The sequence below is a fragment of the Sciurus vulgaris genome (genome assembly GCF_902686455.1).
Source record: "Sciurus vulgaris genome assembly, chromosome: 2".
Classification (NCBI taxonomy): Eukaryota; Metazoa; Chordata; class Mammalia; order Rodentia; family Sciuridae; genus Sciurus; species Sciurus vulgaris.
The window spans coordinates 77,746,846-77,770,808 of record NC_136462.1 but is presented as its reverse complement, the minus strand read 5'-3'; the positions used below and the strand labels follow the sequence as shown (position 1 = coordinate 77,770,808).

Sequence of the window (23,963 nt, the reverse complement as noted above, 5' to 3'; positions counted from 1 at the left end):
TAATAGTTGAAGTATATCCATCTGGAATCTTTTATGTATATGTAAAAAAATACATGTTGTGAGGGATTTTGTTTGTTTTAGACTGAGGTCTTGCTATGTTGCACAGGCTGGCCATGAACTCCCAGGCTCAAGTGATCCTCCTGCCTTAGCTTCCCAAGTGGCTGGCACTACAGGCATATGCCACTGTGCCTGGCATGTAGTAGTAGTAGTAGTAATAATAATAATAAATAATAATAATAATAATAATAAACAACTGGGATATACAAAAATGAAATATTTGTAGAATTTGGAAGTTTCTCATGTCATGGATGACCCTAGCGGGGACTCTTCATTTGGACTTGCATTTTTCAATCAGCAACAGATATAGAGGCTCCATAATAATCAGGTCTCAAAAAGGAATCAAAATGAATTTTTAAATGAATCAAAGAGGCCAAGGAGGGATAAGTAAATAAGAGGATGTCAACATTTTCCCCTTTCTATATCTGCTCTTCTTTTGCCCTTGAACAAAAGGGGTCATTTGGACAGAGAAGACCTGCCTGGGAGCAGAAGTGATGGTAGGCACATGGTGGTCTTGGGTCATGGTGGAGGGGTTATTACCTGTCTCTGCCTGTGAAAAAGACTTTTTTTTTTTTTTCACAACAGTAACATTGATATAATTTATTTTGCAATGTCATTTCTGAAACATCATTTTTTATGCTAAGAAATTTATCTGATCACTTTTCTCTTTTGAACACTGTAACTTATCCCAAAGGTCACATTTGTACCTGTCCTTTGTTGTGGAAGTTCTGAAGTTCTGACTTTTTAGACAAAAGTCAATCAAAAGTTCTGAACAAGAGCCTAATTTAGTCACTGACTCTGAAGCAGCTCTTGAACTGACAGTTGGTATAGCATGGACAGCTGGACTCCTGATGTGAAAAAGCATGGGATCAAAACCATCAAAACACCCAGTGCTCCACTCTTCTGCTCTATGCTCCTCCTGGCTGCACATGCCACAGAGCTAATAATAGTTCCTCTGCACCTTCCCAGAGACCCACCCTATGCCCTGGTCTATCAAAGGGAATAATACAGACTAGAAAAAAAGAAAGAAAAACATAAGGCGATTATTATGGATCCTGAGAGTGCTTAGTCAATTGAATAAGGGTCTGAAACATAGGCCTTTCCTGTTCTGCAAATAGGGAACATGCAAGCAGAGGACTGAGGATGGGAGGGAATCAAGAGAATGGAGGATGGGAAAGAGGAGTGCAGGGAGTAGGGTCTACTGCTGAGCCTTAGAAAAAGGCCTCACCTCTCCGGGCAGAGTGAAGGATCCTGGGGAGGTGAATATGAAGTAGTCTCGCTTTCAGTCCCTCTGTCCTTTTCTCCCATGCTCATTGCAGTTGCAGCACCAGTCCTGCTCCAGTCACTGGCACCATTTCAGGATCTAGGAGGAGGGATCCAATGGGCTCTGGCCCACACCTGGAAATTCAGCTTCAGTCTTGTTCTTAAGACTTGGGCCCCACCCTGTGCCATAGTCTGGTAACTAAGCCCTAGTCTTACTTTCTGTCAGAGGATCTGTCTTAGTAACCCTTTTAGTACTTTTGCCTGCTATTCCCCAGAAATTTAATTTTATTTTAAAACCCAACCCGGAAACTGGGGGTCCTGTTCCCTTCTAGTAGGAGACAGCATATTTTAATGCCTAAGAACTAGGTTTTGGAGTCAAATAGCCACGGATTCAAAAATCCTGGTTTTACCATGGACCAGCTATGTGACCTAGGACAACAACTAAAGACTGAGAGAAAAAAATGAGGTATCATATACAATCTCCTGACTCAAAGCATATTCCGTGGACTGGCAGCATCAACATCCACCGGAGTTTGTTAGAACGGCAGAACCTTGGCCCCAGCCTAGGCCTATTGCAATATTAACATTTTAAGGAGACCTCCAGGTGATTTCATGCACATTAAAGTTTGAGAAGCTCTAATGTAGAGGGAAGAGCACAGCTTTTAACCACGAAGATCTTGCTTTATATCTCAGCTCTAAACTTCAGTCTGATCTATAAAATGTGGATGGTAATACCTACCTCATATACTTAGCTTGAGAATCAGTAACTGATCTTGAAGTTACAGGCACAGCCCACAACAAAAAGTGAATGCTGAATAAGTGGTATTTATTATCATCTACTACTACCACTTGCCTGCTTGGCCTTCCAAACCTATTCCAGGGCCCTATTGTAGAAAATCTTCCTGATTCTTTAATTCTTTTTTTTTTTTTTTTTTTTTTTTTTTTGGTACTGAGGACTAACAACTGAACCATATCCCCAGTCCTTTTTTTTTTTTTTAAATCTTATTTAGAGACAGGTTCTTGCTAAATTGCTTAGATCCTTGCAAAGTTGCTAAGGCTGGCTTTGAACTTACAACCTCCTGACTCAGCCTCCTGAGCAACTGGAATTACAGGCATGTGCCACCTTGCCCAGCACATCTCTGATTCTGACTACTTTAATAGACTAATTCCTTTTATCTACCATTAGGCTGGTCTGGTTGTCCTTCCAACCTCTGTCCCATGGCAGTGGATCCTGTCTAGTTCTAGATTATAGTTCCTTCCAGGTTGACTGTTCAGTTAGAGTGAATGGGCATAACAGTTAACAGGAACATCCCCCACCACACCCCCAGGAATTCATTCCACCAATATTGATCAAGTACCAAATTTGTGGCAAGCACAAGTTTTGACTTCAGAAACTCACAGCTTACTATTGTTAGAAAGATAAACAGAAGCACAATAAAATTTTGAGTTTATCTGAGTAAACAGTAATTCATGAATCAGGCAGCTCAAACCAGAAGTGATTTGGGAGTTCCATAGCTGAAGGAGTGCAAGGGGAGGCTTTTATGGGATGAAGATGGAAGTAAAGCAAAGAAAATATTTGATTGGTTACAGTTATAGAGTTGCCTTATTTGATTTATCCTGTTGTTAAGTCCCCAGTACAATAACTTGTTGCTGCTTCTGATTGGTTGAGTTTATGTTCTGTTTTTCAAGGGATAGCTCATATTAAGTTTTGCTTATGTTTGCAAATCAAGCAAGGTTAGAATTACTTAAGAAGCTTAAGTAGCTTCATCTGCTCAGGGATCCTTCAGGTCCAGTCTCCATTGTAATTTCCTTTGACAATGTAGAGGAGCAGGCAGGCACAGAGGCAGTGGCAATGTAGCACAACAGGTACTACGAAGACTGAAGTACCAAGTGCCATGACAAAAAAAAAAATCCTGCATGTCCTTGGAGCAGGATGCGAGTCTACTTTATCTGGAGTAGGGATCAAGGGAATCTCCCTGGAAACCACACTTAAGGTGAGATCTTCTGGAAAGGCTGGAGGTAAATGGTGAGATCAAAATAGCCAAAGGTTGGAGAGGAGCTGAAACCGATTCCCTATGGCTACAATGGGAGTAATCAGGGAGACCATGGTAAGAGAAGGGCCTGGAAGGCAGGCGGGGGCTAATCATAAAGAACTTTGTGGACCATGTAAGGGAGTCATGACTTGAATCTATAGAACCTATAGAAGAGATTAATGTGTGTGTGTGTGTGTGTGTGTGTGTGTGTGTGTGTGTGTGTGTGTGTGTGTGCTTTCTTTTATTTTCAGGGTGTATTGGGGGTGGAAGGCAGGGTCTTTTGCATGCTAGGCAAGTGCTGTACCACTGAGCTACATTCACAGCTCTATTAATATGTTTTAAGAGGGAAAAGTGACATCAACTGATTTTATAGGATAGGTGCTAAAAACAGTCATTTTTGGAAAAAGTAGCATTAAGTTTTATAATATGTTTGCATAAGCAATTCAAGATTTGTGGTCACAAGTAGGAAATGAAGAACACTGCCTGCCTATAGAAGTTGGGCATTAGGGAAGAGATGGGGAAAGGGCCCACGGAGAAAGGCATTTCTTATCATTTCTACTATACTGTACATTCCACCTTTAAAATATTTTGTGTGTTCCCTTCTTTTACACTCTTAAAAACACTATGCAAGGCACCTTTTCATGCTTGGATAATTGCAATAGCAACTTAACTTAGTCCTTAACTTAGTCCTCCAGCTGCTCATTTCACCAAATGTCCAGCAGACTTAATTTCTTTAAGTGCCTCTTCTTACATATGTCATTCATAGGACTCACTGGGCTCCCAGTTGTCTCAAAGACAAATCCTGGACTCTATCTGGTATTTAAAGGCACTCCATGAACGGCCTGATTGCCTCACCTTATTCTGTCACCATCTTCCTCCTCCAGATCTCATTGATCTACAACAGCACCCTCACCCCAGATTGGGCTTTTCCACTCCCTGACTTTGGTGGGAATTTTCTTGCCTGCCTTTCCAGGTACAACTCAGTGGCTCTTCCATGAACACACTTTCTGATCTGATACAGTTACTCCTAAAGTGCCTAAAAGCAAACAAAACTTTTGTTGAAACTCTACAAGTGCAAAGATGATACCCAAGGCAAATTCTCCTACCCAATCACAATCACTATTCTCATTTTGCCTGTTCTTTCCAAGGGGTGTGTTTTGTCGGGGGAGATCATATATCCTTCTTTTAATGGCTGCTGTGTGTATGTATATATATATATATTTTTTAAATATTATTTTCATTGTCAATGGACTTTATTTTTTAAAATTTATTTATATGTCATGCTGAGGATTAAACCCAGTGCCTCACACATGCTAGGCAAGCACTCTATCACTAAGCCACAACCCCAGCCCACTATATATTTTCAAAAATTTTGGGGCTGGGGAGATAGCTCAGTCGGTAGAGTGCTTGCATTGCAAGCACAAATCCCTAGGTTCGATCCCCAGCACCGCCAAAAAAAAATTTTTTTTTAATGTACATAATCTTATATTCTATCAATCCAAATTCTATATTCCTAGAACCTCATAATTTTTATAACTTTAATTTATTGCACTAATATTCGTAAAATGGGAATAATAAAAAGGGGGTCAACACAGAGTATGATTTTTGATTAGCACACAGAAAGAAAGTAGGGAGATTGGGAGACCCTAAACTCTGCTATATGTTATCTACAAGAAACCTATTTTAAAGGCCATCTATGCGAAGCTCATGGCCAATATCATTCTAAATGGTGAAAAACTGAAAGCATTCCCCCTAAAAACTGGAACAAGGCAGGGATGCCCCCTTTCACCACTTCTATTCAACACTGTCATTGAAACTCTAGCCAGAGCAATTAGACAGACCAAGGAAATTAAAGGGGAAAAAAAGAAACTTATTTTAAAAAATAGAAACACAGCTGTATTACAAGTAAAAAGATGGAGAAGGATAGACCATGCTAACACTGATCAAAAGAAAGCTGAAATAACTATATTAATTGTAGACAAAGAAGACCTCAGAAAAACAAAATTATTGGGGATCAAGAGGGAGCATTGTATAATGATAAAGGGGTCAATTCTCCAAGAAGACTCAACAAAAATTCTTAGTGTATATGCATCTAAAAAGAGAGGTCAAAAATACATAAGGCAAAGACCGATAGAACTACAAGGAGTAATAGATAAATCCACTATCATAGTTGAAGACTTCAACACCACTCTATCAGTAGATATGGCAGATAGGAAATGATAGATTTGGCAGGTAGAAAATCAGTAAAGGCATAGTTGACCTGAACAGCCATTAATCAGCTGGATCAAATGTATAAAATACTTCATCCAGTGACAGCAGAATACACATCTTACTCATGTTCACATGAAACATTCCTCAAGATAGTCCACATTCTGGGGCATAAACACACCTAAACAAATTCAAAAGAATATGCATTGTACAAAGTACATTCTTAGATCACAGTGAAATTAAACTAGAAATCAATAGCCAGAAAGAGATCTGTAAAATTTCAAAATATTTGGAGATTAAACAACATACTTTTAAATAACACATAGGCTAAAGAATAACTCTCAGGACAAATTAAAAATTATTTTAGAATAAATCAAAACAAAAATACAACTTACCAAAATTTGTGAATTCAGTGTCAATTCAGAAGTTAGTATCACCACAGAAATAGTAAAGAAAAAGAAGTAAAGAATGGTTTGTTGTAAATTTCACTTTGAATGACTATAGCCATTTGCAGCAGCAAAGAAAAATGGGGTAAAAGCTATTGGTTGCATGAGAAAATTTTAAGAAAGTAAAATGAACACTATCAAGAAACATTTTCAACACACAGTGATCTTGATAACAAGTTTCCACTCAACAGTGAAAAAGAATTGATGAAATTAGTTCTGAAATAACAATTAAATGTCCAGGGGCTGTGGTTGTGGTTCAATGGTAGAGCACTTGCCTGATATGTGTGAAGCCCTGGGTTCAATCCTCAGCACTGCATATAAATAAATAAACAAATACATAAAGAAAATAAAGGTTCATTGACTACTAAAAATATTTTTTAAATATTTTTAAAAATTAAATGTACAAATTTAAGAAAAATTATTTTTAAACAGAATCTGAGCTTGTAATTTTACCCAGCTATAAAATAACTTAGATTATGGGGCTGGAGATGTAGGTCATTGGTACAGCACTGCTGCCTTAACAAGCACAAGGCCCTGGGGTCAATCCCCAGCACCACAAGAAAATGAAACAAAACCCCACATAAATCCATTTTCTGGATGGGATATGTAAAATAAATTATTATTTCAGATATGAAAATTTCATCAGAAAATTATGAGGAAAGGCTAAAAAAAGATTTTTTTAAGTTGAAATATTTTAAATTTGAGCTATTAAACTATTGTCCATAGAACTCAGGACATTTCTAACAATATAAAGTTCACTTGGTTCAAAATTTCAAAAAAATTGCAAGTGCCCTTTCTTTCATTTTATTTCCTTTCTTTCTCTTTTGATACCGGGGATTGAAGCCAGGGTTGTTTAACTACTGAGTCACATCCCCAGTCCTTTTTAGTTTTGATTTTGAGACACTGTCTTGCTAAGTTGCTGAGGCTTGGCCTTGAATTTGCCATTCTCCTGCCATCTCTCCAGAGTCACTGGGATTATAGGCTAGCATCACCACACCTCTTTTTCTCTTTTTTGGTATTGGGAATTGAACCCAGGGGAGCTTTACCATTAAGCTACCTTCCCAGCTCCCTTTTGAATTTTTTTTTTTTTTAATTTTGAGACAAGGCCTTGCTTAAATTGCTGAGGCCAGCCTTGAACTTTCAATCCTGCATCAGCCTCCCTAGACTTTAGCTTTACATGAATCATGCAGTATAAGAGACCCTGTCTAATTAATACTTTCGGTTGCTGTTGTTTTCTTTTTTGTGTCAAAGGACTTCTAAATTTATAAAGAAACGCTGTCAGTTTGAGGCTTTCTCCCACCAAAATCAAACTCATGGCTTAAAAAACATTTTTAGATATGAAAAAGTTAGTTCTTATCAAAATGGATGGTGTTCCAGTCATGTTAGGTTAAAAGTATAAATTTACTGGAATTTTAAAACAAGAAACAGACAGCATGGTAGCATACGCTTGTAATTCCAGTGATTCCCGAGGCTGAGGCAGGAGGATCCCAAGTTCGAAGCCCACCTCAGCAATTTAGTGAGGCTTGAGTAACTTAATGAGAACCTGTCTCTAAATAAAATATTTAAAAAGGGGTGGGGATGTGGCTCAGTGGTTAAGTGGTTCAATCCCCAGTACCTAAACCAAACAACAACAACAACAACAAAGGCAGAACTGATGTGGCTACACATGCCTGTAACCCCAGAAACTTGGGTAGCTGAGGCAGGAGGAGGATCATATGTTTGAGGGCAGCCTCAGGCAATTTAGTGAGAACTCTCAAAAAAAAAAAAAAAAACATCAAAAGGGCTGGGGGTGTAGCTCAGTGGTATAATGCCTCTGGATTCAATTCCCAGTAACACAGAAAACAAAATAATAACCAAAAGCACCAGAGGCAGAGAAGATTATCAACACATAGGAGAAGGCAGTGTGACTAAGAAAGCAGAGACTGGAATGATGTGACCAGAGTCAGGGAATGCCAGTTTGGAAAAGTCCAGGAACAAATTCTCCCTAGCTCCTTCATAGGGAATGTGGCCTCACTGACACCTTGATTTCAGACTTCTGGCTGCTGAATGGTAACATTATAAACGTCCTTTGTTTTAAGCCAACAAGTTTATGGTAATTTGTAAAAACAGCCATAGGAAACTAATGAGACATGAAAGATAATTTTAAAAATCAATAATAAATTTAATAAAAGAAATGCAAAACTAGACTCTGAAAACTACAAAATATTGTTGAAAGAAATTAAAGAAGACCTAAATAATTGGAACGACATCTCGTGTTCATGGATCTGAATGTTTAATATTGTTAACATTAAAACACTCCCCAAATTGATCTAGATTCTACATAAACCCTATCAAAATTCCAGCAAGATTCTTTTGGCATAAATTCACAAACTGATCCTTAAATTCATACTGTGAACCACCCAGGATAGCCAAATAATCTTGAAAAAGAACGAAATCAGAGGATGAATACGTCTATTGTTGCTGAAATCTCGGTCCTTGTCCCCAGTGCCAATCCAATAACGAGGACACGATTTTGAGAAAAAGGGAAAAGAAGGTTTATTGTTTTGCTAGCAAAGGAGAAACACAGGGAGCTCCTGGCCCAAAGGCTGTGTGATTCTGCCCATCAACAGGAACAGGGGCTTTTAAAGAGGGATTCCATGTATCCTCTGTCTGGAGTTGTAATTCCCTTGTTAATTTGGGAGATAGTTATTTCTGAGATCTTCTGGTACCATCCCCAAAGTTTGGGTTACTTCGTTCCTATGGTGGGTGTGTACTCAAGAGACAGAAAACTCTGTCTAGGATGGAGAAGAAAGGTAATCATGTTTCTCCTGAGATTATGGAGGGCGAGAGATTAGGGAGGAGCAGGGAGAGAGGAAGAGAAAGAATCATGTCCATTTTTTAAAAGGTTGCAGTGGCAGAGCAGAAGGGTTATATTCAAAGCATAAACTAAACCATTGTTACACTATTTATTTATTTACTTACTGGTTGATCTATCTATTTATTTATTTTTGTGGTACTGGGGTTTGAATCCAGAGATGCTCTACCTATGAGCTACATCCCCAGCCCTTTTTACCTGGTTTCTTAGTTTATAGTTGTTTTTGTTTGTTTGTTTTTGGTACTAGGGATTGAACCCAGGGGTGCTTTACCACTGAGCTCCACCCCAACCCTTTTTATTTTAATTTTTTATTTTGAGACAGAGTTTTGCTGAGTTGCTCTGGGCCTTGCTAAATTGCTGAGGCTGACCTTGAACCTACGATTCCCCCTGCTTTAGCCTCCTGAGTTGCTGGGATTACTGGTGTGAACCACCATGCCCAGCTAGTTCTTCATTTTAAAACTATTACAAAGGTACAGAAACCAAGATAGTACGGTACTAGTATGAGGAAAGACATATAGATCAATGAAATAGAATTTAAAATCCAGAAATAAATTTGTACATTTATGGTCACTTGAGTTTCAGGATAAGTGCCAAGACAATTTCATGGGGAAAGAATAGTCTTTTCAACAACTGGGACAACTGAATATCCACATGCAAAGGAGTGAGTGAACTCCTACATTACACAATGCATAACATTTAAATCAAAATGGATCAAATGCTAAGTGTAAAACCTCAATTTTTGGAAGAAAACCTAAGCACAAATCTTCATGAACTTGTATTAGGCTACACTGTCTTAGATGTGACACCTAAAGCACAAGCAACTCAGGAAAAAATAGATAATTCGACTTCACCAAAATCAAAATGAAAGACTTTTGTGCTTCAGATAATACCATCGAGTGAAAAGACAACCCACAAAATATTTGCAGATCATTTGTTTATGAAGAGACTTGCATCCAGAGCATGTAAAGAACTCTTGAACCAATGATAAAATTATAAATAACTCAATGAAAAATGGGAAATGATCTGAATAGAACTTTTTTTCAAGGATATGCAAGTGGCCTATAAACACATGAAAAGATGTTCAGCATTGTTAGCCACTGGAGAAATACAAATCAAATCCACAAAAGACACTACTTCATGCTCACTATGGTGGCTATGATTTAAAGGGTAGATTATAACAAGTGTTGGCAAGGATATGGAAAAATTGGAACTCATTTATTGTTGGTGGCAATGTAAAATAGTGCAGTCCTGTTTTAGCCTGTCAGTTCTAAAATGGTTAAATATAGAGTTAACCATATGATCTAGCAACTCCACTCTTATTTATAATTTTTTACTTCTTTAAATTTTTAAAAATTTTTAATTATACATGACAGTAGAATGTATTTTGACATATCATACATACATGTAGTACAACTTCTCATTTTTGTGGTTTTACATGACGTGAAGTTTCCACTGAACATAGGAAAGTTACATCCGATTCATTCTACTATCTTTCCCATTCTCATCCTCCCTTCCCTTCATTTGCCTTTGTTTTTAATCCAGTGAACTTCTATTCTTCCCTTCCACCCCACACCTGCCTGCTTATTGTGAGTTAGCATCTGCATATCAGAGAGAACATTTGGCCTTTGGTTTTGGGGACTGGTTTATTTCACTTAGAACGAAAGTCTCCAGTTCCATCCATTTACCAGCAAAAGCCATAATTTCATTCTTGTTTATGGCTGCGTCATATTCCATTGTGTATATATACCACATTTTCTTTATCCATTGGTCTATGGAAGGGCACCTCGGTTGGTTCTATAGCTTAGTTATTGTGAATTGAGCTGCTATAAACGTGGATATGACTGCATCACTATAGTATGCCAATTTTAAGTTTTTTGAATATATGCTGAGGTCCACCCCTATTTATATACTCAAAAGAAACATGCTCCCACAAAATTTTGTATACAATTGTCATAGCAGAACTAGTCATAATAGTGAAAAAAAAATTCTTCCCAAGACCTTTTTGGAAGCAACCAAAATGTCCATGAAGTGATGAATGAATAATCAAATGTGGTATAGCCATACAATGAAAAATTATTCAGCAATAGAAAGGAATAACATTCTGATGTGTGCTTTAATATGAATGAACCTTGAAAACATGCTAAGTCAAAGCAGTCAATCACAAAAGACTTCATATTGCATAATTTCATGTTAAAGAAATGTCCAGAACAGGTAAGTCTATAGGGAAACCAAGTAGATTAGTGGTTGTCCAGAGCTGGGGTGGAAGAGGGGTGGGGAAAAAGGAGGAATGACTACTAGTGGGTACTGGTTTCTTCTGGAGTGGTAAAACACTCTATAATTGATTATGGTAATATTTGCACAAGTCTTGTGAATACAGCAAAAACCACTTAACTATATCCTTTAAATGGTGAATTTTGTGATGTGTATATTAAATCTCAAAAAGGATATTAAATTTGCTCAGACTGGGATGTGCCTATAGTCCTGGCAATGGGAAAGTTGAGTCAGGAAGCTCACTTGCATCTAGGAATTTGAGGGCAGCCTGGGTAGTAGTGAGATCCCATTTCAAAAAAATAAATAGTTTTTTATCCAGTATATTGGTATATGTACATGTAAATGTTATGAATGATGATCAGTTTGTGGAACTGTTCAAAGAAATAGAAGACAAATGTAATGATCTCGTGTTCTTTGCTTGTTGGTTTAATCTGTAAGAGCTTTACTGAGATTTATTATATTGTTAACTCCAAGATTTTCTTGTAACATAAGGAATGGTTGATAAGTAATTTAATAATTAAAAAACAAGGCAGTGAAATTCGTTTTCTTACGAATACTCGTAATGCATATAAACAAAGTTTGAAGTTCCAAGGAAAGGAAAAGCTTATTTTTTTATTTAGCTAGACAGAATTGAGGAACTGTTGAAATAGAAACTATTCATAAACAATACAAAAGCTCTGATAAACAATACAAAAGCTGTTGGTTAACCTACTACGCTTTTAGGGCACTCCTAGCTTCTGAGCTGGGCCTAACGCAGCAAATGACTGTCAAGAGACACTGCCGCCTTCCAGAGTCCAGCAAGGCTCAGAAACCAGGACTTCCCTCACCCAGTTTGCCGAGACAGGGGGCTCATCCTCAACTCCATAAGACAGCTCCAAGTCAGATCGGATTCTATTACTAGGTCGGCTACACCATCACTATGGAAAAAAAAAAAAAAAACCTCAGGGCCATCATCTGTCCTTTTAATGTTTTATTTCCCAATGCAGATGATGGAAACAGTTAATGTCCATTCCACCGACTTCATAAGCCTGCCAGAAGCGAGCGAGCTGGAAATACTGAGAAAAGATGAGGGAGCATAGGAAATATGCGCAGGCTCGGTCTGAACCAAGTACTGAGGTGGACCTGTAGGCCCAGGGGAAAGTTACGTAGGTATAAACTGTTTCCTTGTTTGAGGAACGTATTCCTTCTCCTGTGGGCATTGGCGCCTTCCCTCTCCGCTCCCGCGTCCGCACGACAAGGGCAGGCTAGTGTCCTTGCAATCGGCTTCTGGCTCTGGGTTTCTCTGGTCCAGCTCTCGTATTTACAGATGAAAAAGACTGAGAGACCGAGTGACCTTTCCATCATCACACAAGGACTGCGTCTTGGAAGTAAAGCCCGCAATGGCGGCTCCGCAACATGAATTTCTCGGAGCGAAGCCGAGTTTCGCCACCTAGCGGCCAGTTCTTGTACTACAAGAAAAACGCCATGAAAAAGACTGGTACTGCGGCATCGGGGAGCCAATACACTCTCAGTTCGCTCAGTTGATTCCTTTATCCATTGGGAACTTAAACTTTCAATCAATCACCAACGCAGTTTTTATTGGTTTGGTTTCAATCATTCTTCACAATTTACCAATCACATTCTTCTCTCCAAGACCATCTTTACGTCATTAGATTGCCTCCTGAGTCTGACGAACTTAGCCAGTTCCTTTATTCCATTGGCTATATTAGGTCCCGCCTCCCTCCCATCCTGTTCAAGACGGAAGTGAGAGAACCCCTATTCCTATTGGCTGCGGTTGTCTCTCAACTCTAGGAAGCAGGTGCTAGCGCTCAGGAAATGCGACAACGGAAGGGGCGGGTTTGCAAAGATGGCAGCGCCGGTGAGTGTGGTGTACTTTCTCGCGTCGCTATTATGGATTGCTCCTTTCTTTTTAGTGACCCAAAGGACACTGTTGGCAGCAGGGAAGGGTGCTGATGAAAGTGGCTTCAGGGAGATGGCCTCCCTAGAGCAGCCAGGCAATAGTAGGGAGACTTGGGGCAGGAGTTAACCTCTCCTTTCCAGTAACACGAGGAATTTGCTTTCAGGCTAGGGTGCCGGTGCACCAGGGTGAAAAGGCCCCAAGTGTGGAGTGTTCGAAGGAGACGGGGAAGTTTCTTACCCCAGGTATTCCTTTTTCTTATTAGTATGACTTTTTCTTTCTCTTCTGTAGGGGGTGCTGGAGTCAGACGTGCCTAGTGCCGTGACACTCTTGAAAAACCTCCAGGAACAGGTGAGGAGTGTCGTCCCTTTGGAATAGATTAGTCACGGATTGGCTTTGACTTTGTGTGCTTTGGGAGCACATATTTGGGTGCTATCAAATACCGGAAGAGTAGAATAATTTAACAAAAAATCCTTTCAGACCAGAACTGAAAGTAATAGATTACTTCATCCAAGGAAATACAGAAAGCTCTAAAACGAAGTCATTAGTCAGTTCCTTTTTTTCTTAAAGCTAAGGAAACCGATGCTGGAACAGGAGTGATTTACACTTTGGGTGCCCACCTAACATACATTTATATAGTTTTATGCTTTATAAATTCATTCAGGGCACATAAAGTTATAGTTCTTCTATCACCACTGTTCCAATTCTCATCCCCTCCAGCATAGTTTGATAAGGATGTCACCCACCCGCACAACTTTAAGAAATGTTTTTTTTTAAAAAAAATTTAGTTGTAGATGAACACAATATGTTTATTTTATTTGTTTATTTTTATGTGGTGCTGAGGATTAAACCCAGTGCCTCACATGTGCTAGGCGAGCGCTCAACCACTGAGCTGCAACCCCAGCCCTGTTTCTATCCTTTGAAGAACTATCAGAACCACCTTTCCTGTTCTTTCCCAGATTTGAGAAGATAGTACTGTTGTTCGGACAGTGTTGCAGATAATTTTTAGGTGGCATTGTTTAGCTTTTGCCTTTCACAGTTACAGACATGACTTGATGTAGCCTAGTCAGCTGTTTCAGTGGTCTAATTTCAGGTGGTGGCTGTAACCGCACAAGTGCAAGCACTGACCAAAAAAGTTCGAGCTGGAGCCTATCCTACAGAGAAGGTAAGATGTGTTTAAAGAGTAAGCATCCCCTAACTGGATGTTCCCAATAATTCATTCATCATAGATGTGTTGTGTATTTTATCTCCCAAGTGCTAGAGCTTCAAAGATGGATAAAATTCAACTTCTGTGCTAGAATCTCATGGGGAAGATGAATTGAAACAATAACTATGAGAATTAGCATTTACATTGCAGAGTCTTGAGGAGTGAGGTGCCAAACAAACAGTGAGAACTGCCAGAGGAGCAGAGGGAGTCAAATCAAGGAAGGCTTCTCAGAGGAGGTAGCAGGCTTTTGAAAAGTACATAGGAGTCAGAAACAGAAGGAAAGAGCATGTACAAAGACACAGAGGTCTGAAAGCATGGTGATGTTCTGAGGTAGGAGATAAGTAATTTCTGGATGAATGTACATTTCATATGTATGTGTGATGGGGGTATGAAGTAAGACTGGAAAAAGTCATTCTGAAGACCTTTGTAGGCCAGTGGAGGAGCTACTATTGTGTTTCATCTGATCTAAGATGCTAGTAATTAGAACCTACTACTTAATTTTATATATGGTAGTCCCTTATCTGAATTTCACTTTCTGCAGTTTTAATTGCCTGAGGTTAATTGTGGTCTGAAAATATTAAATGAAAAATTTCTGACATAACTTATACCTTTTAAATAACTTTTATAATAGTGTGAAGTTATAATTGTTCCATCTTACTCTTTGCTGTTAATTTTTTGATTGTGCCAAAGTTATAAGTTAAAATTTATCATTGGTATGTGTGCATAGGAAGAAACCATGTGTGTATGTGTGTGTGTGTGTGTGTGTGTGTGTGTGTGTGTATGATTTGGTATTATCCACCCCATTAGAGACATCCACTGGGGGTTTTGGAATGTATCACCTGTGGATAAGGGGAAATTACCTTCTTAAGAAAGAATCTATTAATCTGTAACATAGTGCTAAGATACTATTGACTGAAACATGCATCTAAATTTTAGAGAAGTTAAAATATGAAAATGGTGCATCTAAAAATTGAAGTATGATAGTTTCCAAATTAGGGTCTGGTAGAACCTATTTAGGGATTATTGGTATTAGTGTGGGAGGACAACTCTGGAATTCTTATACCTACCTAAACTAGAAAACTCTGGTAATATTTGTTTTACATATTGAGCTTTTGACCTAAAATCATATTTAAGCAAACTCTTTCATAGTTAAGTAAAAATACAGAAGTCATTGTAGTAGGTAAGAATTACTGAAATTTTTTTGAGCATGGGAGTTATAGCAAACTTGTATTTTTAGAAAGATAAGACTATTCTTTCTCATGATTTTTGTTTTTATTGCATATCTTTAGGTATTTTCTCTCATATATTCATAACCAGTTTGAACTTGACAGCACCAATGCCCAAGCATTGTCAAAAGATCCTGTTTCTCAAATTTTACCTATTTATGTCCTAGGTACCTTGCTTTGATAATATTAGTGCTGGGCTGTCAGCCTACTTCTTAGATCACTCTGTATTTGTTTATTCATTAAACAGATTTATTTTCTTTTGGGATCAAAGATTTTTACAAGGTGCTTAATAGGTTTCAAATTGCCTTCATGTTATTTGTGCCTTGTGATTATTCTTTGGGGCAGGAATAAAATATCGTACATATTTTACATATGGGAAGTCTGAGGTCACCAGGTTAAGTGACTTACCCAATATTTAATTACCAAATACCTAATTCAGAATTTAAACTCAACTTGTCATTCTTTAAATCCTTTTCTCATGCTCCAGTACCATACATACTGGGGCTACTAACAAGAATTAATTATATTAATTTAAAGATACCCAAGGCTCAGGTGAGTCAAACTGCATTTGAATCTTACCTCTACTCCTATTACTGTGTGATCTTAACTAAGGTAAGGCTGTGGACTCCGTCAATTTTCATTTTATGTAGTCACAAGACTCATTTGTCTTATTTTATAAGTATAACTTAAGTCATGCTCACATATATTGCTTTATTTTGTTTAAAAATAAATATAATATTCTCTTCATTTTCTGCCTATAAATATAGTACACTTTATTTATTGTTGGTGGTAGTATGAATCTAACCCTCATGTGTGTTAGGCAGGCACTCTTATCACTGAGCTACACTCCAACCGTATAATAAAATTTTAATTTTGGATAGTGTGGGAGATACATAAAACCACAAAGAAGAAAATGAAAAATCAGTTTAATCACCACTTTGAGATAACATTCTTTTGAATTTTTTTTTTGTTTTTTGTTTTTTGGGGTTTTTTTTTGGTATTGGGAATTGAATTCAGGGGCACTTGACCACTGAGACACATCCCCAGCCCTATTTTGTATTTTTTTAAATTTAGAGACAGGATCTCACTGAATTGCTTAGTGCCTCACCATTGCTGAGGTTAGCTTTGAACTCACAATCCTCCTGTCTTAATTTTTATTGTAAGAGTGATGTATGTGCTGGGTGTGGTGGCGTGCGCCTGTAAATCCAGTGGCTTGGGAGGCTGAGGCAGAAGAATCATGAGTTCAAAGCCAACCTCAGCAACTTAGTGCAGCCCTAAGCAATTTAGAGAGACTATCTCAAAATAAAAAGTGAAAATGAGCTGGGGATATGGCTCAGTGGTTGAACACCCCTGGATTCAATCCCTGGTCCATCGTCCCCACCCCCCCACCCCCCGCAAATAAGTACTTATTTTAATTAAGAATAAATTAATTTAAAAAATGGCAGCATTGAGACATTAGACATTGGTCTAATGTATTTACGAAGTACATGCTATTTGCCTATTAGTCAAATAGCTTTGGGAAAGGATATAGATGAGTTGAGGCCAAGGATATAGATGAGTTGAGGCCAAGGATGTTGCTGAAAACCTGCAAAACAGCACAGCCTCCATAACAAAGAATTAACTGACCCCAAATATCAGTAGCTCTGAGATAGGATACTTTGTTACAGTTTTAGAGGGATACTTTGTTGATTTTTTTGCTTTTGTTCTTCTACTAGTTCTCTGAGCTTTGTTTCTCTTGTGTTAGCATAATTTTCTCTGTTGGCAGTTTTAAGTATAGCTCCTTCTTTCAACTATGGTAGTCTCCCCATATCCTTTAGGATATGTTCTTAGAACCCCTAGCTGATACCCTATACTGTGAATAGTACCCAATCAAATCCTGTGTGTACTGTGCTTTTCCCTATAGGCCCTACAGTGTTGCCACATACTAACAGAGATAGTCGATTGTTCCACATTTTGTGCTGTTACCCTCTTTTCATCACTATTCTTGCACGTTGAGGTCCTTATTAAGTAAAAGAAGGGTTATTTGAACCCTTATGGCAGTTGGTCTGATAACCGAAGTGATTACTAAGTGACTAATAGGCAAATAGCATGTACTTTGTAAATACATTAGACCAAAGGATGACTCAACATCCTAGGTAGGATGGAGTGAGATGGCACAAGATTTCAGTACACTACAAAGAATAGTGGACAATTTAAAACATGAATTATTCCTTTATGGAATTTCCATTTGGTATTTTTGAATTATGATTGGTTGTAGGTAACTGAAACTGTGGAAAGCAAGACCATAGTTGAGGAGGGACTATTGTACTCTAGATACCTTATATGAACTGATGGGGGAAGAACTTGAACTTGAGAAGTCATTATCCTGCTTGCCCTAGGTGCTCCTCCCAATTCTTTGGCTAAAACTGAATCTACATCTCTCACGGTTTTGTTCAACTCAGGGTCTCAGCTTCTTGGAAGTGAAAGATCAGCTGCTGCTCATGTACCTTATGGATTTGAGCCACCTCATCCTGGACAAAGCCTCAGGAGGATCTCTTCAGGGACATGCTGCAGTTTTGAGACTGGTAGAGATTCGCACGGTATGAGACCTTTGCTTTTTGGAGATGTAGGTTTCTAAATCCTGAACTCTAAAGTTTCACATAGTAGCTCTCATTTAAGTGGGTGTTCTCAGTTTAAGTAAGGAAATCAAAAAATTTTTTTAAAGATTAAATAAACACTTTATTTAAGTATAGGCTGTTTATCAATTTGTGATATTTGTGATAGGGTGTCCCAATTCCCACATATTTCCAATAGAAAGTTTGAGGAGCCAAGTTTTTTTTTTTTTTTTTTTTTTTTTTTAAAAGTATTTTTTCCCTCAACACAGGGAACTCTTTTATGTGCTTGATTTGGAGAAAGGAATTTAATCCTTTTTAACTCCTACATTATAGGTGTTGGAAAAGCTTCGTCCCTTGGACCAAAAACTGAAGTATCAAATTGACAAACTGGTTAAGACTGCAGTGACAGGCAGCCTCAGTAAGTGAGAGAACCATCATAAAAGTTATGGGGATCATCATAAAATTCCAAGTCTTTTAAAATCTCTGGGGTTTTGTGTTTCAGGTGAGAATGACCCACTTCATTTTAAGCCTCATCCCAGCAATATGATAAGCAAGGTAAACAGTTGCATTATCCTCCTAATTTTCCTGAAGGAGCTATACAAACATGAACCTAATGGTGATCACCTGTGAATTGATTTTCCAGCATTTACCTTAGAATAATTCAATATGAGGTTCCCTTTCTCCCTTTTGTTTGTAGTCCCATCTCCCAAGGGTACTACTACAGCTTTGGAGTTTCTTCTCACTTGTTTGACAATGCTTCCCAAGTTAGGAGACATTGTTCCTTTTGTAGTTGAGTTCTGAGGATGAAGAGGAAGATAAAACAGAGGATAGCCAGTCTGAGTCTTCAAGAAAGAAATCTACAGAAGGAGTATCCAAGAAATACGTACCACCACGCTTAGTACCAGTACATTATGGTATGAGTTTTGACTACTACCTCCTTGGAATGAGTTGTGTTTCTCTTCTCCTTTTCTCTGTACTGGGATAACATTTTTGGATTTTTATCACATAGATGAAACAGAAGCTGAGCGGGAGAAAAAGCGTCTGGAACGAGCCAAAAGACGAGCATTGAGCAGTTCTGTCATTCGTGAACTTAAGGAGCAGTACTCAGATGCTCCGGAGGAAATCCGAGATGCTCGCCATCCTCATGTCACTCGCCAGAGTCAAGAAGACCAACATAGGTGTGAGCTCTTGGAATTAAAAATTATTTCTACTTTACAGAGACCTGTTCTCATACTTAGGATAAATGTTAATTCTGGTTCCAAAACAACCAACATCATATAGAAAGTAGAGTGGAAAATTTGGGATAATAGTTTTCAGAATTAGAAGTTTGAAATATGGAATGAGAACTAGAAAAAATAATTTTTTTTTTTTTTTTTTTTTTTTTTTGTGGTGCTGGGGATCGAACTCAGGGCCTTGTGCTTGCAAGGCAAGCACTCTACCAACTGAGCTATCTCCCCAGCCCCCCCCAAAATTTTTTTTCCTCCCCATTTCTGTTTAGGCCCAAGTAAATCCTATAAAGTCCCTATAGGACTTTTAACAGCCTGTATTTCACTGTCACGATTCTTATTGTTTCAGTGAAGGTAGAAAAAGCAGGTTTTTTTTTTTTTTTTTTTTTTTTGGGGGTGCTGAGGATCGAACTCAGGGCCTTGTGCTTACTCTACCGACTGACCTATCTCCCCAGCCCCGAAAAAGCAGGTTTTTATAGAGGCATTGAGAATGCTATATAAATTCGGGGAAGAAAAGTAGAAAAGCAATTATAACTTCAATACAGGCTCATCAACTTTGCTCATGTACAGACTGTACAGTTGATAGATTTGCATGAAAGGGCCCATTCATTCAGTGAATCCTACTTACAGAGAATTCTACTCATAGAGCTAAAATAAAAGAATTTTCTTAATTCAGGAGGCTGAGGCAGGAAGCTTGCAAGTTTGAGTCCAGTCTCAGTAATTTCGTGAAGGCCTCACCAACTTAATGAGACCCTGTCTCAAAATTAAGATTAAAAAAGGGCTGAGGATATAGCTCAAGGGTAAAGTGCCCCTGGGTTCAATCCCCAGTACTGAAAAAAAGAAATAAATGCTGATGTAATATCTTCAATAGTTGTATGGATGGGCTATGGATTCATATCTAGGGGTGAGGGAAGTTCTAGCACAGACAACATTTCATTGGTATTGATCATTCTATATGATTTTATTAAATAATGTATTGGTCTGCTATGAAATCTGACTAAGCCAAGAAGAGTAAATGCCCAGGCCCAGGTTCTGGTCTAGAACTTTCTGGCACCATGGTTTGAGTCTGCTGGAATCAATGTCTGATTTTCCATGACAGGATTAACTATGAGGAAAGCATGATGGTTCGTTTAAGTGTCAGTAAACGAGAGAAAGGACGGCGAAAACGAGCAAATGTCATGAGTTCACAGCTTCATTCCCTCACACACTTCAGTGACATCAGTGCATTGACAGGAGGAACCGCTCATCTTGATGAGGTGAGGATGAGGTACAGTGGTAGGAGGCAGCTATCGTGTTTAGCTAAATGTATTTGGAACTTGGTCCCATGAGGAACTTGGGAAGGGATGCTGGCCCTTGGAAATGCATTGCCATTTCTTCACTTCTCTTTTTGTCTCCAGGATCAGAATCCTGTTAAGAAGCGGAAGAAGATACCTAAGAAAGGTCGGAAGAAAAAAGGTCAGTGGACTAAGTGATCAAGTACAAGGTAGGGAATTGAAATTGGATTTGCCATCCTGATGTCACCAACCCCCATAGTGTCCCTTCCATACCAGCTTTTAATCTCTTTAGGAGGGTTCTTTTTCACCATCATGCATAAAAGGGATCTCTAGATTCCATCTCCAAGGTCCCACAGTTCTTATTAGATTTCCTTAAATAGAACTGTAAGAGTCACCTGAAGGAACTATTCCCATTTCAATTTCATTCTTCTAGTTTTTTGTCCTGAGAAGATAACAGAGTACTACCTAAGAACCCACCCCTTTTGAACCCTCTCTAAATGTCCTTTTTTTCCTGTCCTTCAACTTTTCCAACTGTCCTTTGCCTCATTCTTGGTTTCCCTTCCTTTCAGGTTTTCGGAGGCGGCGGTGATTATGGGTGTACATGTTTTATGTATTTTTTGTCATCCTGGATACTTCTGTTTTCATTGTATGTAGGTCTTTTCCTTGAAATTCATTGTTTGCTTTGGACATGTGGAAAGATCTTTAATAAAATTGATTTTACGTCTGAATTAAAACCCCTTTTGCACATGTATTGAGTGATGGAATTGCTGGGTATATGGGGTGTTTTTGTTGAATGGGTGGTGGAAAGGGAAAGATAAAATTTTTCTTGGAAGTTCAAGAAATTTGGCTTTATAAATTTTCTTTGATAATATATTTTCCCCAGAAACTTGAAATTGGTTATTTAAAAAAAATTGACAGTATTGAGTAGAATAATCTGTTCCCAGCCCATGTTGCCTCAACTTTCTATATGACTTACAATAATAGGATACAGTATCTGAAGTATGGGGATCTTAGATTTCCTTAATGTATCTAGCCTGGCCACCAGGTGGCATTAGTCGTTCAGGAAACCATTGGTACTTGACTATAATGGAATACAAGATAAAACCTTTCCACATCAGCAAGAGTTATTTTTGTCTCTGCTTCTCTATTTCTTTCTGAAATAACATGAACATAGAGATGATTTTTGTTCAGTTATTGAGAGAGTTTGTAGATAATAGTAGAATGAATGAGTTGATTAGAGCAAAGAGTTGTTTTTCAGCCTCCATGACCCTCCTTCATCTAAGGCCTGTTGCCAGTCAGTAAAGACCAGCCTTTTACAGAGAACTAAGGGTGCCAGAAAGCAGGCAAAAAGAAAATCCTAAACTTGATAGAGTAAAGAATGTCAGTTTCACAGAAATATCAGCCAACCTCCAGTCAGGAGACCAGTGAATTACATATTTGAGATGTTGTATTCTTTCTGGGGAATACTTCTGTTGGTGAGAGAAAGTGAAAAGAGGGCTAAAAAGGGGAGTTAAATCTACAGAATTAATTAATTCAAGTATTTTTAAAGGCTTTGGGTCTCATGAGCATCTGATTTTAGTGTCTGGGTTTCCCTGTGTAGTATCACAGACAGGAATATAATTTGGGGTCATTATATTACTAAAATTTTGATTCTAAATTCTTTGAATTTGGGTTTATACTCGTTTGCCTGATTGGGGCACAGGTTTGTTTTCAGTCAAATGTAGCCTGCTAGAAATCAGAAAACTGAATTTTAGCTATCTCTGCTAATTCTGTGATCTTGGGTAAATCACTTAACATCTCTGGCCTTTAATTTTCCTCAACTGAGAAATGAATATATTTGGATTTCTGGGACTCCTTCCAAATCAAAGAGCTTCTATGAATGATGCCAGGATGGGCTTGCTTCTGGGCCCTCTAACTTTTAGTCTCTGGCAGATCCGAGGGTGTCTGACATGCCCAGGCTCTCATACTTTTGTTTCTTAAGTGAATTGAAACAAAGAGCATAAGAATAGATTTAGAGATTCTTTTCCTTTCTGAATGAACCAACTGGACAAGTGGCTCGGCTAAAAAATGCTTTGGTTAGAACTACCACACTCATTTCTTAGTTAGGACCACTATTATTTGTTTCTAATTTATTAAGATTTTTTGATTAGGGGATTTCTTTTTCTTTTTTGAAAAGATTTTAAGTTATGTTACCTACTTACCTAAGTGCTTAATACTTAATCCTTATAAAACATATGACATCTTCATTTTGCTGTTGTGGAACCTGAGACCTTTAGGTTGAACAATTTGTTGAAGATCACATTACTAATAAGTTGGAGAACCTGATCCAAAGGAACATGGGGAATGGAAAACAAGTGCCCTGCAGTTCTTGAAAGTCTTCAGTGTTTGTGTAGACAATTTATTTTTCTCTTAGAGGCCTGGCCTTCAGAGAAACCACAAGCTCCAGACAGTATACTGGCCTCTCAGTGGCATAGCAGTGAACAGAACAGATAAAATCCCTGCCTTTGTGAACCTTATGTTAATTTAATTGAGTTTTTAATTCTAAGATATCTTGTTTGCCCTGACCTTTCAGCAGGATTCATGATTATAACAGGATTAATAATTATCACAATAAGTGTTAGAATTATTATTTCTGGGAGTATTTGTACCAAAATCATCAAAAATATTTAGAGTATATTGTTTGACAGAATTTTATGTGGTTTCTTGGTATGTGGACGAGGCATGACTGGGGTTAACTGTGGTTGTAGTGGGAATGAAAAATCCTAGAGTTCCACGTGCTTATGACCCATTTTCCCTAAGATTCCTGAGGACCTCCATGGAACCTTTAGAATTACACAGAACACAGTTTGAGAACCACTATTAGTGTAGTAGAGCAAAAGAACTAAGAATTTCAGAATTTATGACTCTTCTTTTGTTCTCTTACTTAGATTCTGTTCTCTGATACTTAAGACTGCATGAATGTCAAAAGATAGCAGATCATTTCCAGTGTTCACTGAGTAATGGCTGTCTTTAGTGCACAGGGGCACCTGTTCATTGTTACCACATGATGGTGGGAGAGTCAGGGCTTTATTCTGAACAAGTAATTTAGCATTTCTGTCTTGATTTTTCATCCTAGGGAGATTGACAAAGGCCTGTTTTTGCCTCAAAAGCTTTGTTTTGTAGGGTTTTATGAGGACTGGGGAAATGTCTGTCAGGAGTTCACAACAATCATGAATATCTTGATGACCTGATTGCAGTTAATCAGTTTTCAGCACCATGGAGAGTTCATGCCCACATCTCATTTCTTGCCTTGTGTTGGTGGTAGATACATACCTAAACAACCCCATAGAACTGCATGGTATAGATCTGTCCTTGGAGCTATACTTTCTCAGTTCTGATTGAGTGAGAATTGGCATAGTCTTCAATGT

The 23,963-nt window shown here is 38.3% G+C and overlaps 1 protein-coding gene across 1 annotated transcript; it reads left to right on the top strand.

The window, feature by feature from the left end:
• Positions 1-12,913: 12,913 nt before the first annotated feature.
• NGDN (neuroguidin) lies at positions 12,914-21,307 on the top strand. Its single transcript, XM_079125609.1, has 11 exons — positions 12,914-12,990; positions 13,321-13,380; positions 14,123-14,194; positions 17,904-18,041; positions 18,390-18,474; positions 18,559-18,611; positions 18,847-18,970; positions 19,066-19,234; positions 20,382-20,538; positions 20,680-20,737; positions 21,126-21,307. Exons 1-11 carry the CDS (start codon positions 12,979-12,981, stop codon positions 21,143-21,145), a joined length of 948 nt encoding a protein of 315 aa, XP_078981735.1. The 5' UTR covers positions 12,914-12,978; the 3' UTR covers positions 21,146-21,307.
• The last annotated feature ends 2,656 nt before the right edge of the window (positions 21,308-23,963 follow it).